Below are 19364 nucleotides of genomic sequence, written 5' to 3'. Positions count from 1 at the left end.
AAACAGTGTATTTTCACTTGCAAGTTAATTGCAGAGAGGTTAGTAGAACTCAAAGCATTACATTACACATATTATTAACAGGAAACTTGAAGATAGAGGGAAATGTGGCTGGAGAATATCTCCACTTGAAACGAACTCTGGCAAAATTTTAAAAAGGAGTATAACAATACAGAGATAGTGTGAGTTTTAGAGAAAGAGCAAATGCAAGATGCTTCTAGTGAAAACTGCTTCAAAAATGACCATTCTAAGACAAAATGATCTCCTGTATCTACAGGCTTTGAATATACACTGGTTATCCCAATTCATTTGTCATGTAATCACATATACTGTCTCGTTTTTGTTATTGTTCCTGGTGTATGTGCATGTGTGTGTAATTTTCACAATGCATTATAAATTATTAGAAAGCAGGAACAGTTCTTTCCTTTTTTTTAAAGATATACTACTCAATGTTTAGCATTCTTATATGCATACATAAGGCACTTTAACTGTTGAGTAAATAATACGAAGATGTTTTACATTGAAAAAGATGAATAATTAAAGATATACCTTGTTCTTTCTCTTCTTTTTTATTCCTCTCTATTATTAAGTTTTCCCTGTTCCCTACTAAGTGGTTCATCTAGGCTTCCTGCCAAAGCTAATTCAACATTCTGACGATTAGACATTATAAGCTACTGAAGTTATAAATTTGAATAGCACTGAAGGAGCATATCCCTATAGCATTCTTTATAGTCCAACAACATGCATTTGCAATAGCATGGGAATTCAATAAAACACTAAAGAAGAACCAAAGGTACCTTCAATATGATTATAATTTTAATTGCTTTATCTACATACTTATGCTCTGTTGAAAAAAACCACCAGAGTAGTTTGTAACTGGCAGCAGTTTTGGCCCAGTGGACTTTTGAGAATGTCTGGACACATTTTTATTAGTTACAACATGGATGGTGCTACTAGTATGTAGTGGGTAGAGGCCAGAGATGCTGCTTAACATCCTACAATGCACAGGAAGGCTTCCCACAATAATTATTTGTCCCCAAATGTCAGTAGTGCTGAGACTGAGAGATCCTGCGTTAGAAGAATGAAGAGGCCAAATAGGAAATGAGAAAACATTTTCTTAGAAGTATTCATAATATATTTATCATGGATTCTGATCTTTCCAACATAATTTAACAAATAATAGTTTTCTTTACTTAATTCAGATAATTTAATGAGTACTTATGTGTAAAGCATTGTGCTGTGTACTGAAAAGAATACAAAGAAAAAAATTTAGAGCACAAAAAAATTTAAGCCACCATCCTTGTCTATCAAAAACTGACAGTATAATAAGGAAAATGTGACATAATTAAGTATAGCAACATGTAATTAAACTTAAAATGAATGATACAGATAATGACAATTATCAAACAGTAAAGAATACAGGAAAGAAATCAGGGTGGACTAGAATGTCTACTCAAGACCTGACAACATGGTATTTATTTATGTCCTAAAATGGATTAAATTTAGATAGGTGAAGATGAAGAAAAAAAGTACTTCATGTGAGAAGCGTGGTTAAGTTAAGATAGTAAGAAGCTACGCAGATTACCTACAGCAAAAGTTGGGTGTTCAAATGAACACCAGTCCATAGAGTTGGGAAGACACAGGGGCAGGACCAGGGAAGTCTTAAATGAGTAATGCTGTTATTGCGAAGTCACTGAGGAGTAGCTGACATTGCTTTGATGAGGGAAATAACATATGAAAGTAGATGTCAGAAGTGTATTAGAGTTCTCCAAAGAGAATAACAGCATATGGATATCAATATTAATATAGATATAGATATGAATATACATAGATATAAGTATAAATATAGACACAGATATAGATGAAGATATTGATTATAAGAATTGAGTCACACTGTCATGGAGGCCAAGAAGTTCAAAATCAGCCATCTGAGAGCTGGAAAACCAGGACAGTAAGTGATGTAATCAGTTCTGACAACCAGGGGGCCAGTGGTTTAAGTCTGGGAGTCCTAAAACCTGAGAATCAGGACTACCAATGTCCTAAGGCAGAAGATGAATGTCACAAACTGTATATAGACAATTTAAAGATAAAAAAGAGAGAGATTATTTGCCCTTCCTTGACCTTAATGTTCCATTCTGGCACCCAGTGGATTGGAAGACACCGGCCCACATTGGTGAGGGGATACTTTTTACTTAGTTTACTGAAACAAATGCAAATCTCTGCCCAAAACTCCTTCAAAGACACACCAGAAATAGTGATTTTTTAAAAAATTTAAATTCAAGTTAATTAATATATAGGGTATTATTAGTTTCAGGAGTAGAATTTAGTGATTCAACAGTTCCATATAACACCCAGTGCTCACTGTAACAAATGCTCTTCTTACTGCCCATCACCCAGTTGCTCCATTGCCCCATCCACCTCCCCTCAGTTTGTTTCCTATAGAGTCAATTATGATTTGCCTCCCTATTTTTATTTTATTTTTCCTTCCCTTCCCTACGTTCATCTGTTTTTTTTTTCTAAAATAACATATGAGTGAGATCATACGATGTTTGTCTTTCTCTGACTTCTTTTGCTTAGCATAATACACTCTACTTCCATCCTTGTTGTTGTAAATGGCAAGATTTCATTCATTTTGATGGCTAATATGCCAGTGTGTGTGTATCACATCCTCTTTATCCATTGATCTGCCAGTGGATATCTGGGCTCTTTCCATGTTTTGGCTATTGTGGACATGGCTGCTATAAACACTGAGGGGCAGGTGCCTCTTCAGATCACTATTTTTGTATCCTCTGGATAAATATCTACTACTGCAATTGCTGGGTCTACCGCAGTTCTATCTTTAACTTTTTGAGAAACCTCCATACTGTTGTCCACAGTGGCTGCACCAGTTTGCATTCCCACCTATAGTGTAAGATATTTCCCCTTTCTCTGCATCCTCCTCAAGATCCGTTGATAATTGAATTGTTAACTTTATTCATTGGTGTAAGTTGGTATCTCATTGTGGTTTTGATTTCATTTCCCTGATGCCAAATGATCTTGAGCATTTTTTCATGTCTGTCAGCCATTTGTATGTCTTCTTCAGAGAAATGTCTGCTCATGTCTTCTGCCCAATAGTTGATGGGATTATTTGTTCTTTGGGTGTTGAGTTTGATAAGTTCTTTATAGATTTTGAATACTAGCCCTTTATCTGATATGTCATTTGCAAAAAACTTTTGCCATTCCGTAGGTTGCATTTTAGTCATGTTGATTGTTTCCTTTTCTGTACAAAAGCTTTTTATCTTCATGAAGTCCCAAGAGTTCATTTTTCCTTAGGTTTCCCTTGTCTCAGAAAATTATTAAGCCTTTGTCTAAACTTCACTTCTCTTGTTGATAAAAATTGGGATAATGCTTTAAAAATAATATTTTTCAAAGCTGTTTATTCCTTTCATTCATTCACTAAATTCCTATACAGTGTTCTACATCCTAAGTCTCATATTAGGTGCTTGGACAGAGTGGAATAAAACCAGCAGACATAGTTTCTATTCTAAAGCAGTGCCAACTTGCTGCAATGTTTTTCAACCTCTAGACCAAATATGGAGGTGGACTGTAAACTTGTAAACAATTTTTCAAATGAGACATGTCTAACAAGAAGTTGCTGTGGCCAAGAACGAAGAGATTACTGCCTGTGTTCTCCTCTAGGATTTTGATGGATTCCTGTCTCACATTTAGGTCTTTCATCCATTTTGAATTTATTTTTTTATATGATGTAAAAAAGTGGTCCAGTTTTATTCTTCTGCATGCAGGTGGCTGTCCAGTTTTCCCAACAGTGTTTGTTGAAGAGACTGTCTTTTTTTTCCATTAGCTATTCTTTCCTGCTTTGTTGAAGATTAGTTGATGATAGGGTCGAGGGTCCATTTCTCGGTTCTCTATTCTGTTCCATTGATCTGTGTTGTCTGTTTTTGTGCCAGTACCATGCTGTCTTGATGACTACAGCTTTGCAAAAGAACTTGAAGTCCAGAATTATGATGCCTCCAGCTCTGGTTTTCTTTTTCAACATTCCTTTGGCTATTTCGGGTCTTCTCAGGTTCCATAAAATTTTAGAATTATTTGCTCCAACTCTGTGAAAAATGCTGGTGTTATTTTGATAGGGATTGCACTGAATGTGTAGATTGCTCTGGATAGCATAGACATTTTCACAATATTTGTTCTTCCAATCCATGAGCATGGAATGTTTTTCCATTTCTTTGTGTCTTCCTCAGTTTCTTTCATAAGTGTTCTATAGTTTTCAGGGTACTGATCTTTTGCCTCTGGTTAGGTTTATTCCTTAGGTATCTTATGGTTTTGGGCACAGTCGTAAATGGGATCGACTCCTTAATTTCTCTTTCTTCTGTTTCATTATTGGTGTATAGAAATGCAACAGACTTCTGTGCATTGATTTTATATCCTGCCACGTTGCTGAATTCCTGTATGAGTTCTAGGAATTTTGGGGTGGAGTCTTTTGGGTTTTCCACATAGAGTATCATGTCATCTGCCAAGAGTCAGTGTTTGACTTCGTTACCGATTTGGATGCCTTTTATTTCTTTTTGTTGTCCGATTGCTGAGGCTAGGACTTATGGTACTATGTTGAACAACAGTGGTGAGAGTGGACATCCCTGCAGTGTTCCTGACCTTAGGGGAAAAGCTCTGTTTTTCCCCATTGAGAATGATATTTGCTGTGGGCTTTTCATATATGGCTTTTATGATATTGAGGTATGTTCTTTCTATCCCTACAATGTGAAGAGTTTTAATCAAGAAAGGATGCTGTACTTGTCAAATGCTTTTTCTGCTTCTATTGAGAGGATCATATGATTCTTATCTTCTCTTTTATTTATGTAATGTATCACACTGATTGATTTGCAGATGTTGAACCAACTTTGCAACCCAGGAATAAAGAAAGTAAAGAGAAAAAAAAATTGAAATACTAAACAATCGTGGGGAAAAAAACCAAAAACAATGAATTCTGTATGCTATATCCCCATCACTGGAGTTTTGCAGTTCTAAATAATGGGTAAACTTGGTCTTGGCTGGATGTTCTTGCTGATCTTCTGGGGGGGCATGTTCTGGTAATTCTCAAGTGTCTTTGTCCTAGGTGGAATTGTACCACCCTTGCCAGGGGGTCAGGCTAAGTAATCTGCTTCAGATTGCTCTATGTGGCTTTTGTTCCCTGAAGGCTTTCCAACACAGCTTTAGAGGATGAGAATGAAAATGGTGGCCTCCAAATCTCCAGCTCCAGAGCTGAGAGTTCTGGGCCCCACTTCTCAGTGCAGCCTGGGGGAAATCCAGTCAATCACTCCTGTCTCCCTTGGACTCCCATCTGCACTCCGCACTCACCCAGCCTGTGACTGAGCATTTCTATCTCAGTCACGTGACCCGTTTCGAGTCTCCAAACCCTGCAGACTTCTGTGGTATGTTCCTCCCGGGGTAGGAAGGGGTGTCTCACCAGTTCTGCCATGGTTCGTGGTGTATGGCAACCCCGAGCTGAGAGCCCACTCCTGGGCTCGCTAAATGTACCCAGCTTTCCCACTCCGAAGCCTGGTAATTCTGCCATAGTCAAGCACCCCCGGTCTTCTTATGACCCCAAGGATCTTGAGACCACACTGTCCCGCCTAGGACTCCGCCCTGCTTTGCCATCTAAGCACCTTTCAGGCAGGGACGTCCCTCACCGGAGCAGACTTCTAAAAGTTCTGATTTTGCGTTCTGTTGCTGTATCACTTTCTGGTGCCGGCTTATGGAGGCTCCCTCCCCCTGAGGTTTATCTTCCCATGAATCTCTTTGGATTCACTTCTCTGCACCTTCTACCTTGCAGAAAGTGGGCGCTTTTCTATTTTTAGAGTTGCATTTATTCCTTTTTCAGATCTCTGGTTGAGTTTGCAGGTGTTCAGAATGATTTAATAGCTAGCTAGGTGAATTCCTGGGACCAGACTAAACTAAGGTCTCTTACTCCTGTACCATCTTGGAATGATACTCTCTTTTCTCATGTTAAAGTATTTATAAAGTCAAATAAGTAGTCAGAAATTTCCTTTTTATGCACTGAATTTAAGTAATGGCAGGTAGGTAATCTTGGTGTTTAAGAGCTTAGAGTACTTATCTGATGGAAAAAAATTTGTAGTCACATTTTAAAAGCTGAAAGAAGCAAATGAAGTTAATTATAAAAATATAATGTAACTCAGTATATCTACCATATTATTTTTGAATGTATTCAGTATTTTTTAAATTAGCCTTTTTTATACTAAGTATTTTTAATCTGGTATATATTTTACACTTAATGTGGATCTCAGTTCCTTCTTTCAGTTACTTGGAAAAATTAATGAATCACTCTGTGTCTCAATATCCCAATTTTAACAATGGCAACAGTTACAAAAATTAAATTAGATAATATATGACATGCCTGGCAAATAATAAGTGTTACATAAGTCTTAGCTACTTTCTTTAAAAAGGAAAATAAGTTCAAACAGGTGAATGTGGCAATAATGACCACACTGCCGTAAGGCAAAGATCATATTTGAGGGATTAAATTGTAACCCTTAAACACTCATCTCTTTTCCTTGGACAATGCTAGACACACACACATCTCTCCAACTCCTTGTTTTAATTATTTTTAAAAAGAAGCAAAATCATTATTGGTTCATCAATTGTGACTCATGTGCAACACTAATATAAGATGTTAGTAACAAGGAAAACTGGTGGGGGCATCTGGGAAATAAATATCTTTACTTTCTACTCAATTTTTCTGTAAATTCAAAACTACCCTAAAAAGTAAATTCTGTTAATTAAGAACATGCCTAAAAGGCAAATGCCATGACTACTATTAGTTCTTGCTACATCTTAGTTGTGACAGAATCCATCACTGAAAGTGGTAGCATTATTAAAGGTATCAATAAGAGAAGTTTATAGTTAAAAATATAGCTTAATGTTTTCTCTTTTAGTAGTCATTCATTATCCATCTCTTTTTAAGTAATATATGGAAAGCTTAAGCATGAAAAGGTCATTTTTACTCCATGGTCATTGGGGTGGACAGTGGGCAATTATTGGTGGCATTCTGATGCTAATGGCAGAAATACTCCATATATTTTTATACACTATTGCCAGTTTTGAGAATATTTTCTTTTCCTAATTTCAGGTTGGGTGGGACTATATCAGCATACAAGATAGTACCAGATGAAATAGAAGAAATCAAGGTATAGTATGCCATTTTTCATCTCTAAGAAGACTTAGTATCTCGCCGGGTAGGTGGGGGAAGCATTGCTTTTTCTTTATACTATTTAATTTTGGGGTGTGTTGGGACCTCATTTAATTCACAGTTATCCTATTTGAATTAGAAAATATAATAATCCCTATCAGATTTCAATTACCATTATCAATGCATTTCTATGAAAATTATTTGGAAGATCAAACAGGAGCACTTCATGTGAAATTCACTGAAAAGCTACTTAAGAAACACCGTATATAAGTATTAGTGTGCATAATGAATAATCTTTCTATCTTGTTTTAATTTATTTTCCCTGTAAGCTTTCGCTAATTACAAATAATACCAGTCTTCTAGAAAATATTTTCTGGTTCCATTGAAAACACAGTATGCCAATTGTAATTTAAAATTTATAGTACATTGAATGAAAATGTGACCTTACTCTTTGAAAATTACATAATCTGCATTCTTCTGTTTTTAACATTTTACTCAATCCTATGGACTGTTAGTCTTCTGGCATATCATGTGGCCCTTCCCCAAGAGCAATTTACAATCTAAGAACTGAACTTACTATCTATTATATAAATAAAATTTAATGACTGGAAAGCAATAGTCAAGGATAACAATACTGAGTTAAATTGTTAACAATGACATTTAAAGATCAGAACAAATCAGCAAGCTTGATTTTATCAAGCTTTCCAAAATCGAGTTCAATAAATTTAAATCTTAGTTAATAATTGTTCATTTGCTCACATTATTTTCAAATCAGTTAATGTCATTGGTCTTTATTATGTAATATACTGTTAGTTTCAATATGTCTGGTGTTCTGGATAAGCAATACCAGAAATTAATCCAATAATTATATTCTAGCAGAAAAAGAAAAACAGGAGTGTGAAAAAGTTCATTCGAACTTGATAAATTCATAAAATACTTTGATTGAGAGAATCCTTAGGTCCAATCCAGCTTGTGTTGCTATTAACTTAAAGAGGAGATACAAGAGAAGGAATAAGTTTGAGAGGAAAGAGGGTAAGTTTTAGACTTACTAAATTTGAGGTCCCTCTCAGGTAACCAAATACCCATTAATTTGTTGGTTAAATCAGCCAGAACCTCAGATCAAAGATAATTTTATCTTTCAGTTGATATTGGGATTTGTCCTTACCAAAGAATTACTTGAGGCCGTGCTAGTTAATGGAATCACCTAAAAATTATTGCAATAATAGCAATAGACCAAAACTGTTGACCCATCCAAGAACCAAAGGATTCGTATATTTTTTTATTAGTTTAATTAATTAGAAGAAACTTTGCCTATTTTTTATAGTGACTTTTCTCTAAAGAAGTAATTTTTTCATTGTGTTTTTTGAAATTCTAGAATTATAAGAGTTATCCCTCAGTAGATTCCTTAAAAAAAACATGATTCATGGATGACATTACTATATTATTTTTTAAATTAATTACTAGTATTACATCTAAAACATCTTCAGAGAGTTTGAAACCTGAGGCATAAATAATATGAAATTGATTATTGTTTCAAAAGTGTTGGAAGCAAACCTGTTATAAAATATTTCATCAACATTTTTTTTTGATGGCACCATTAGCATTTTCAAACTGAAATCAGATATCTTCTTGTTTTGATTGGAGGAAATGTGAAACATCTGGTTGCAATGTTCATTTTAGTTCGTAAATAACTCAGTAATTTTCAATTATCTGAATAGTACAATTGAGTTTAAATTTGAAATACATCCACAATATACCATGTGTAAATAAATATGCATGTGTATTTTTATTATTAAAATATGATTAATAAAACATAATTCGGTTTTTACAAAGTATGGTAATCTTCACAATATTTCTATCACCAGAAATTATTATTTTGTTCATACATAGTTTGAATTAAGCATTTATTGATTGATTATAATAAATTACCACATAGTGAATGCTTGGCCAAAAGCTGAAGGGATAAAGTGAAAATGCTTTCCTGGCCCAATCATGACCATCTGTTCCACCCAATACCCTGAGTTATTATTTCACATTCCTTTTATTTATTTTTATACACTTCCCTAAATATTATGATTTATTCATGTTTGAATTTTATATGAATTGAATCACAGTGTATGCATTCTCTCGCGCTTTCCTTGGTTCAGCACTGTAGGATTTATTCATATTGTTATCTATAGCTAAGATTTTGGGGGGTTTTTTTGTTCTTTTTTTGTTTTTTGGTTTTTTTGCTGTAAAATACTCCATTGTGCCACAAATTATTGAGACATCCTACTCTTGATGGACATTCACCTTGCTTCCATTTGGAGCTATTATAAAAAATGATGATATAAAATCTTACAAAAGCATCCTGTGTAAGAGTCTCTTTGAGGTATATACTGAGAAATGGAATTCCTGAGTTTTAAGTAATGTGTATTTTCAACTTTTCTCTATGAAATCAAACTGTTTTCCACATAGTTATGGCAGGTATACTACCACCTTGGTTGTATTTATTTTAGATAGAAATATTTAAATATTAATTCTTTATCTGTAATTTATATCGGGATGACTAAACTTACAAAATATTTTTCGAATGTATCTTTATTTTCCCAGCCCAATTTATTGAAAAAACCAATTTGTCCCCTACTGGTTTGAATTGCCTCATTTATCATATACTAAATTTTCATATGCCTCAATACACACATACACATACATAAGTCTTTCTTTTCCTGAACTTTTATTTCATCAATCTATTTATTCCATTGCTAGCACCATCCTGTTTTGGTTATAATGCTTTTTAAAAAATAACAGGAAAGGTTTGTGAATTTTTTTTTTTTATACTGTTGACTCATATATTAAGTTTATCAAGTTTCAAAAGTATTCCTACTGAGGAAACTTGTGGTTCTAGCCAAGATCCAGTAGCTCTGTTCTTCTCAAATCTTCTCTTTTATAACTCAAAATTCCTGGACATTACAATATAAACAAGTATAGAAAGACTCTGAGGGTAGGAGGAAGAAATCAGTCTTTCTAAGGACTTTAGGACTTGAGGAATGACACAGCAATGAGCTACGTAGATTTCCTTTTTGCCTCCTATTTAATCTCAACAGGACACTGATGAAGGCTCCAATCTGGAAACACCAACAGGCACAGACAAAACAAAACAAAAAACACCTTGGAAAGCCTGTCCTTCAAGCCATAGGACCCAGCACAATGCATGTAGAGTAAATAATGAACTGTTTAAAAAGCAGGAAGTAAAGGGTGACTAAATGGAAGTAAATTTTCTGCATTTCACTTGAAATTATAAATGTTAAAACCAGTAGACAGCGATAAATTATATTTGTAATTATAATATAGAAAGCATCCACTCAAAGCAACCACTAGAAGCAATGTACAAAACAATATACTCAAAACGAGGACAAGGGTAGACTAACAGAACAAAAGCCTTTGGTAATACCTTACTCCAGCCAAACACCAATGGGGAAACTACTTAGCTCCCCCACAGTTTTAGCAGAGCCGAACAGGAAGCTGATCTTCCACCTCACTCCTGCTACCCCCAGAAGCAAAGCTTTGAATCCCTCCCCTGGTAGTGTTTATTGACAGGGCTGAGGAAGGAGTTCTTCAGACACCCACACTCCCACAAAATAGGCAGTGCTCTGATTTCCCTGCTAGGATATTGTAGATGGGCCTAGTGGGTAGTTGATCTTCCATTAGCTCAGGGGAAACAGGGAAATGTTCTGCTTCCTATAGCAAGGTATTGTTAGTGGAGTCTAGTGATGAGCTGAGTCTCTACCCCTATCCAGCAGCAGTAAGACTAAAGAGACAGCACATGGTGGAGCTACTCACCACTCTCCTTTACCTTCCCTTTCCTATGTCTCTGAGGCCTATAAGGGAGGTTTGACTCCATCCCTGTCTGCATCAATAAGACTAAATGAGATGGGGATAATTGATATTCCATTCTCAGTAAGCATTAACCATCTACTTACCGCCTTGGTTGTCAGCAGGGCCCAGCAATGAGCTGAACATCTACCCCTACTATCAATAATATGGAGCAAGGTGTGCCCCACTTTTTGACAGAAAGGTCTTGGCAGGGCCAAGAGAGGACTTAAACTTTTATCCTACTGTCTTTAATGAAGCAGTATGAATGAGTGCCTCAATTTTGCCAGAGTGGTGTCAGGGGGGATCCACAAAGAAGCTGAACATACATATTTATATTGCCCTCATACTATACTATAACAAAGGGACATCTGCTAAAAAAGAAGATTAAATAAGATCTAGAGTCTCATAATATCCAAAATGTCCTGGGTACAGTAAAAAATCATCATACCAAGAACAGGGAAAATCACAACTTCAGTGGGGAAAAAAAACAGTCAACAGATACCAACACAAAGATGAATCAGATGTTAGAATTGTCTGACAAAGGTTTCAAAGCAGTTATCATAAAAATGCTTCAACAAGCAATTACTAATTTTCTTGAAACAAATGAAGAAAATAGAAAATTACAAAAGGGAACAAAATGTTAATTATAGAACTGAAAAATACAATCACCAATATAAATGGCTGATTGGGGGAGGGTGGTTAAATACGGTTCTGCCAGAAGGAAGTGGAACATGTTTCAAGTGCTGATATAAAGAACTGTCAATCACAAAGTCCAAATCCAGTTAAATTATTCTTCAGAAATGAAAGGGAAATGAGGACACATTCAGACAAAAGAAAACTTTAAGAATTTGTCACGAAAACCTACCCTGTGTGAATGGATAAATAAATTCTCCAAAGAGAATTGGAAAGAAAATGAAAAAACTTTAGATTAAGAAAGTAAGAAAAAGGAAAATGGTAACAGAAGAAGGCTTGAAACTTCGGAAAACAGCAGAATGGATAAATATAGTAGACTGTCTTTTCTTACAGTTTTCTTAAGTCACATTTGAGGGTTGAAGCAAAAATTTTAATTCTATATGATATGGTGCACAATGCACGTAGAGTAAATAATGAAGTGCTTAGAATGCAGGAAGTAAAGGGTGACTAAATGGAAATAAATTTTCTGCATTTCACTTGAAATTATAAATGTTAAAACCAGTAGACAGCGATAAGTTATATTTGTAATTATAATATAGAAAGCATCCACTCAAAGCAACCACTAGAAGCAATGTACAAAACAATATACTCAAAAACACTGTAAATTAAGATGGAATCCTAAAGTTTGTTCAAGTAATCCCCAATTAGGAATGAGAAACAAGACAGAAACAGAAGACAAATCATAAAATGACACGTTTAAGTCCTAAGATGTTAGTAATTGCCTTAAATATAAATAATTTAAATATGCCAGTGAAAAGACAGAAATTGATATAATGGGTTTTTAGAAATGATACGATGTTTATCATTCTCAAGAAACTCATTTCAAAAACAATGACATAAGTAGATTGAAAGTAAAAAGATATATTATGAAAATATTAATTTTTAAAGAAGAGGAACATTCTCAAGTCAGTAACCCGTATTTCTTTCTCAAGAAACTAGAAGAAGATGAGCCAGATATTGTCAAAGCAAGAAGACAGGTAATACTCAAGAACTGGTATCAGTGAAATTGAAAACAGTAAAACAATGGGGGAAAAATCAACAGAATAAAAAGCTGACTCTTGAAAACTCGGTAAAATTGATACATACTAGACTAACAAAGATAAAGGAGAAAAGATAAAATTACTGATACCAGGATTGAACAAAGACTATCACTACACATTTTCCATCAGTTAAATGGATAATTAGAAAATTCTATGAAAAACTTTATACTCATAAATTAGACAACTTAGCAGAAATGGACCACTTCCTCAAAACCCACAAACTACCAAAATTAACGAAGATCAAGTAGGTAATCTGCGTAGTCTTATAACCATAAAAGAAATTAAATTCATAATGAAAAATCTCCTAAAAAACAAATCTGCAGGCCCAGATGGTTTTACTGGAGTGCTCTACCAAACATTAAAAAAGAATTGACATCAATTTTAGTCAGTCTTTTCCAGAAAATAGAAGGGGAGGAAATACTACCCACCTTATTTTATGAGGCTAGTACTACTCTACTAACAAAATCAGAAAAACATAGTACAAAAAATAAAAACTGCAGACCAGTATTTATCATGAACTCAAAATCGACAGATATTACCAAATCAAATCCAACAAGGTATAAAAAAGTTATACACCACTACCAAATGGAATTTATTTGAGGTATGCAAAACTTGTCCAACATGAGAAAAGCAATCAGTCTAATCCACCATATCAACAAGCTAAAGAAGAAAGATTATATCAGTTGATGCAGAAAAAGCGTTTGACAAAATCTAAAATCCATTCGCGATAAAAAAAAAAAAACTTTCAGCAAGCTGGTAATATAGGGAAACTTCCTGAACTTGATAAAGAACATCTACAAAAAACTTATTGCGAAAAACATGCTTAATAGTGAAAAAAATACGAATGCTCTCCTCCCAAGATCAGGAGCAAAGGAAGGCTGTCTGCTCCCACTACTTTTTTTTAACTGAGTACTAGAAGTTCTAAGTAGTACAATAAGGCAACAAAAGTATTAAAAGGCACAAAGTTTGGCAAGTAAGAAACAAAACTCCCTATTTGCAAATTATGTGTTTGTCTATATAGAAAAAAGCATCTACAGAAAAATTCCTACACCTAATAAGTCAAGTGAGTTAATTTGGGAATGTAAGATCAACACGCACACACAAAAACTCCAGTTGCATTTTTATAGGATCACAACAGTTGGAAACTGAAATTTAAAACAATACTATTTACCATCACTCCAAAGAAAGTTGAATACTTAGGTATACACTGAAGAACACACATATGTTAATCTGTATGCTGAAAACCATAAAACACTAAAGAAATAAAGGGACACCTAAAGAAATGGACAGACAAGCTATGTTCGTGAATTGAGAGATTGAATACACTAATGATATCAGTTCTTCCCCATTGATATATAGGTTTATGTAATTGCTATAAAAAACCCAACAAGTGGGGGTGCCTGGGTGGCACAGCGGTTAAGCGTCTGCCTTCAGCTCAGGGCGTGATCCCGGCGTTATGGGATCGAGCCCCACATCAGGCTCCTCGGCTATGAGCCTGCTTCTTCCTCTCCCACTCCCCCTGCTTGTGTTCCCTCTCTTGCTGGCTGTCTCTATCTCTGTCAAATAAATAAATAAAATCTTAAAAAAAAAAAAAACCAACAAGTTTTTTTGTAGGCATACAATTATGTAAATTTATTATAGAATTATATGGAAAAGCCTAGTTCCTAGAACAGTTAACACAATTTTGAAAAAGAACAACAAAGTGGAGGGCGCCTGGGTGGCTTAGTCGTTAAGGGTCTGCCTTTGGCTCAAGGCGTGATCCCGGGGTCCTGGGATCAAGCCCCGCATCAGGCTCCCTGCTCCACTGGGAAGCCTGCTTCTTCCTCTCCTACTCCCCCTGCTTGTGTTCCCTCTCTCACTGGCTGTCTCTCTCTCTCTCTGTCAAATAAATAAATAAATTAATTAATTAATTAATCTTAAAAAAAAAAAAAGAACAACAAAGTGGAAGGACTATCCAGTGATACTCTCTCCAGTAATGAGGTTTACAGTAATCAACATAGTGTAGTATTGGCAGAAAGACAGACACATGAAACAGAATAGACAACCCATAAGACTTGCATGGATATGTTCTCTATTTTTAAGATTTTATTTATTTATTAGAGAGGGAGAGAGCTTGCACAGGGAGAGAGTTTGCACAAGCAAGGGAAGCATCAGGCAGAGGGAGAAGCAGGCTCCCCGCCGAGCAAGGAGCCCGATGTGGGACTGGATCTCAGGACCCTGGGATCATGACCTGAGCCAAAGGCAGATGCTTAACAAACTCAGCCACCCAGGTGGCCTCACAGATATGTTCAATAGATTTTTTAATAGAGCTGCAAAAGCAATTCAGTGAATAACCTTCTCAACAAGTGATGTTCAACAATTAGATATCCATAACCAAAAAAAATGAACCTCAACCTACATCTCACACCTTATACAAAAATTAACTCAATTTTAGCCATTCTGACTAGTGTGAGGTGATATCTCATTTAGTTTTTATTTGTATTTCCCTGATGATGGGTGATGTTGAGGATCTTTTCATGTGTCTGTTAGCCATCTGGATGTCTTCTTTAGACAAATGTCTGTTTGTGGGGTGCCTGGGTGGCTCAGCCATTAAGCGTCTGCTTTGGCTCAGGTCATGATTGCAGGGTCCTGGGATCAAGCCCCGCATTGGGCTCCCTGCTCGGCGGGAAGCCCGCTTCTCGCTCTCACACTCCCCTTGCTTGTGTTCCCTCTCTTGCTGTCTCTCTCTGTCAAATAAATAAATAAAATCTTTAAAAAAAAATGTTTGTGCCTTCTGCCCTTTTCTTAACTGGTTTATTTGTTTTTTGGGTGTTGAGTTAGATAAGTTTTTTATGGATTTTAGATACTAACCCTTTATCAGATATATCATTTGCAAATATCTTCTGCTATTCCGTAGGTTGCCTTTAAGTTTTTGTGATTGTTTCCTTCACTGTGCAGATGTTTTTTATCTTGATGAAGACCCAATCGTTTATTTTTGCTTTGTGTCCTTTGCCTCAGGAGACATATCTACTAAGAAGTTGCTACAGTTGATGTGAAAGAGGATACTTCTGTGTTCTCCTCTAGGATTTTGATGTATTCCTTTCTCACATTTAGGTCTTTCATACATTTTGAATTTATTTTTGTATGTGATGTAAGAAAGTGGTCCAGTTTCATTCTTTTGCATGTTGCTGTCCAGGTTTCTGAACAGCATTTGTTGAAGAGACAGTCTTTTTTCCATTGGAGATTTTTTTCCTGCTTTGTTGAAGATTAGTTGACCATATAGTGATGGGTTCATTTCTGGGTCTTCTATTCAGTTCCATCGATCTGTGTGTGTATTTATGCCAGTACGATACTGTCTTGATCACCATAGCTTTGTGATGTAACTCAAAGCCTGGAATTGTGATGCTTCTAGCTTTGCTTTGCTTTTTCAAGATTGCTTTGGCTATTTGGGGTCTTTTGTGGTTCCATACACATTTTAGGATTGTTTGCTCTAGGTCTGTGAAAATGCTGTTATTTTGATAGGGATTGCATCAAATATGTAAATTGTTTTGGTTAGTACAGACATTTTAACAGTATTTGTTCTTCCAATCCATGAGCCTGGAATGTTTTTTCCATTTTTGTGCCTTCTTCAATTTCTTTCATCAGTTTCTTACAATTTTTAGTTTAAAGGCCTTTCACCTCTTTGGTTAAATTTATTTCTAGGCATTTTATTCTTTTGAATGCAATTTTAATTTTAAGATTTTATTTATTTATTTGACAGAGAGAGAGATAGCCAGCGAGAGAGGGAACACAAGCAGGGGAGTGGGAGAGGAAGAAGCAGGCTCCCAGCGGTGGAGCCCCATATAGGGCTCGATCCCAGGACTCTGGGATCACGACTTGAGCTGAAGGCAGACGCTTAACAACTGAGCCAACCAGGCGCCCCTGAATTATCTTATTCTAATAATTTTTTTGGTGCAGTATTAGGGTTACTATATATAGTATGTCATCTGCAAATAGTGATAGTTCTGCTTCTTCCTTTTCAATTTGGGTACCTTTTATTTCTTTTCTTACCTAAGTGCTGTGGCTAAGGCTTTTAATATTATATCAAATAAAACCAGTGAATGTTGACATCCTTGTCTTATTCTTGATCTTAGATAAAAAGCTTTGAGCTTTGAGCTTTTGAGTATGATATTTGCTCAGTCATTAAGGGTCTGCCTTCGGCTCAGGACGTGATCCCAGAGTCCTGGGACCGAGCCCTATGTGGGGCTCCACTGCTGGGAGCCTGCTTCTTCCTCTCCCACTCCCCCTGCTTGTGTTCCCTCTCTTGCTGGCTGTCTCTCTCTCTGTCAAATAAATAACTAAAATCTTAAAAAAAAAAAAGGAATAAGATAATTCAGTAAAGATTCAGGATATGAAATTATTTATACAAAGATCTGCTGAATTTCTATACACTAAAAATGAATGATCGGAAAAAGAAATCAAGAAACAATCCCCTTTACATTTTTGAACGTTTGATGGTATTCACCAGTGAAGCTGTGGGATCTTGAACTTTGACTTTGGGCGATATTTTTGATTATTGATTCAATCTACTTACTTGTGATCACTTTATTTTTTTTTCTATTTCTTCCTGATTAAGTCTTGTAAGATAGCATGTACCTAGGAATTTATCTTTTTTTTCTAGGTCGTCCGATTTATTGGCGTGTAATAGTTCATAGTAATCCTTTATGATCCTCTGTAATTCTGTGGTATAAGTTGTAACATCTCTTCATTTCTGATTTATTTGAGCCCACACTCTTTTTTTTCCTAGGGGAATCTAGCTTAAGTTTTGTCAGTTTTGTTTCTTTTTGGCAAAGAACCAGCTCTTAGTTTCATTGATCTTTCCTTTTGTCTTTTTAGTCTTTATTTATCTCATCCTGTTATTTATTATATCCTTCCTTATACGACCATTGGACTTGGTTTGTTCTTCTTTATCTAGTTCTTTCATATGTAAATTTAGATTGAGATTTTTCTTGTTTCCTCAAGTAGGCTTGTATTGCTATGGATGTCTCTCTTAGAACTGCTTTTGCTGGTGCAGTAGATTTTGGTATTTCCTTTTTTTATTTTCATTTTTCTCAAGGTTTTTTTTTTTTTCCTTTTTACTTCTTTGATAACTCAGTGGTTCTTCAGTAGTATGTTGTTTAGTCTCCATGTATTTGTAATTTTTTCCAGTTTCTTTCTTGTAAGTGATTTCTTTTTTCTTTTTTTTCTTGAATAATCCCTGTCTTTATTTGTTTCTTTTGTTTTTTGGTTTTTTTTTTTTTTTTGGTTTTCTTAAAATATTTTTTATTATATTATGTTAGTCACCATACAGTACATCCCCGGTTTTTGATGTAAAGTTCCATGATTCATTAGTTGCATATAACACCCAGTGCACCATGCAATATGTGCCCTCCTTACTACCCATCACCAGCCTATCCCATTCCCCTACCCCCCTCCCCTCCGAAGCCCTCAGTTTGTTTCTCAGAGTCCATAGTCTCTCATGCTTCACTCTCCCCTCTGATTATCCCCCTTTCTTTATTCCTTTCTTCTCCTACCAATCTTCCTAGTTCTTATGTTCCATAGATGAGAGAAACCGTATGATAATTGTCTTTCCCTGCTTGAATTATTTCACTTAGCATTATCTCCTCCAGTGCCCTCCAACTTCTTCTTTTTTTTTAAAAGATTTTATTTATTTATTTGACAGAGATAGAGACAGCCAGCGAGAGAGGGAACACAAGCAGGAGGAGTGGGAGAGGAAGAAGCAGCTCATAGCAGAGGAGCCTGATGTGGGGCTTGATCCCGTAACGCCGGGAGATTTTTTATTATATTATGTTAGTCACCATACAGTACATCCCCGGTTTATCCCTGGTTTTTGATGTAAAGTAGGATGATTCATTACTTGCATATAACACCCAGTGCACCATGCAATATGTGTCCTCCTTACTACCCATCACCAGCCTATCCCGTTCCCCCACCCCCCTCCCCTCTAAAGCCCTCAGTTTGTTTCTCAGAGTCCATAGTCTCTCATGCTTCATTCCCCCTTCTGATTACCCCCCTTTCTTTAAACCTTTCTTCTCCTACCGATCTTCCTAGTCCTTATGTTCCATACATGAGAGAAACCATATGATAATTCTTTCTCTGCTTAACTTATTTCACTCAGCATTATCTCCTCCAGTGCCATCCATGTTGCAGCAAATGTTGAGAAATCGTTCTTTTTGATAGCTGAGTAATATTCCATTGTATATATGGACCACAACTTCTTAATCCAGTCATCTGTTGAAGGGCATCTCGGCTCCTTCCACAATTTGGCTATTGTGGACAGAGCTGCTATGAACATTGGGGTGCATATGGCCCTTCTCTTCACTATGTCTGTATCTTTGGGGTAAATACCCAGTAGTGCAAATGGCTGGATCATAGGGTAGCTCAATTTTTAACTTTTTAAGGGACCTCCACACTGTTTTCCAGAGTGGCTGTACCAACTTGCATTCCCACCAAAAATGTAGGAGGGACCCCCTTTTTCCACATCCTCTCCAACAATTGTTGTCTCTTGCCTTGTCAATTTTTGCCATTCTAACTAACGTAAGGTGGTATCTTAGTGTGTTTTT

The 19364-nt window shown here is 35.9% G+C and overlaps 1 protein-coding gene across 4 annotated transcripts in view; it reads left to right on the top strand.

The window, feature by feature from the left end:
* The window catches only part of GPHN (gephyrin), a 642872-nt gene that overhangs the window by 245908 nt on the left and 377600 nt on the right, over window positions 1-19364 (top strand). For all 4 annotated transcript variants that reach the window (XM_040641766.1, XM_040641767.1, XM_040641768.1 and 1 more), the window contains exon 3: window positions 7136-7193. In XM_040641766.1, the coding sequence (XP_040497700.1) occupies window positions 7136-7193 (58 nt within the window). The remainder of the gene's footprint in view (window positions 1-7135; window positions 7194-19364) is intronic.

Source organism: Ursus maritimus, unplaced genomic scaffold (genome assembly GCF_017311325.1).
Source record: "Ursus maritimus isolate PB19 unplaced genomic scaffold, ASM1731132v1 scaffold_25, whole genome shotgun sequence".
Taxonomy (NCBI): domain Eukaryota; kingdom Metazoa; phylum Chordata; class Mammalia; order Carnivora; family Ursidae; genus Ursus; species Ursus maritimus.
This window is presented reverse-complemented; position numbering and strand designations above follow the sequence as displayed.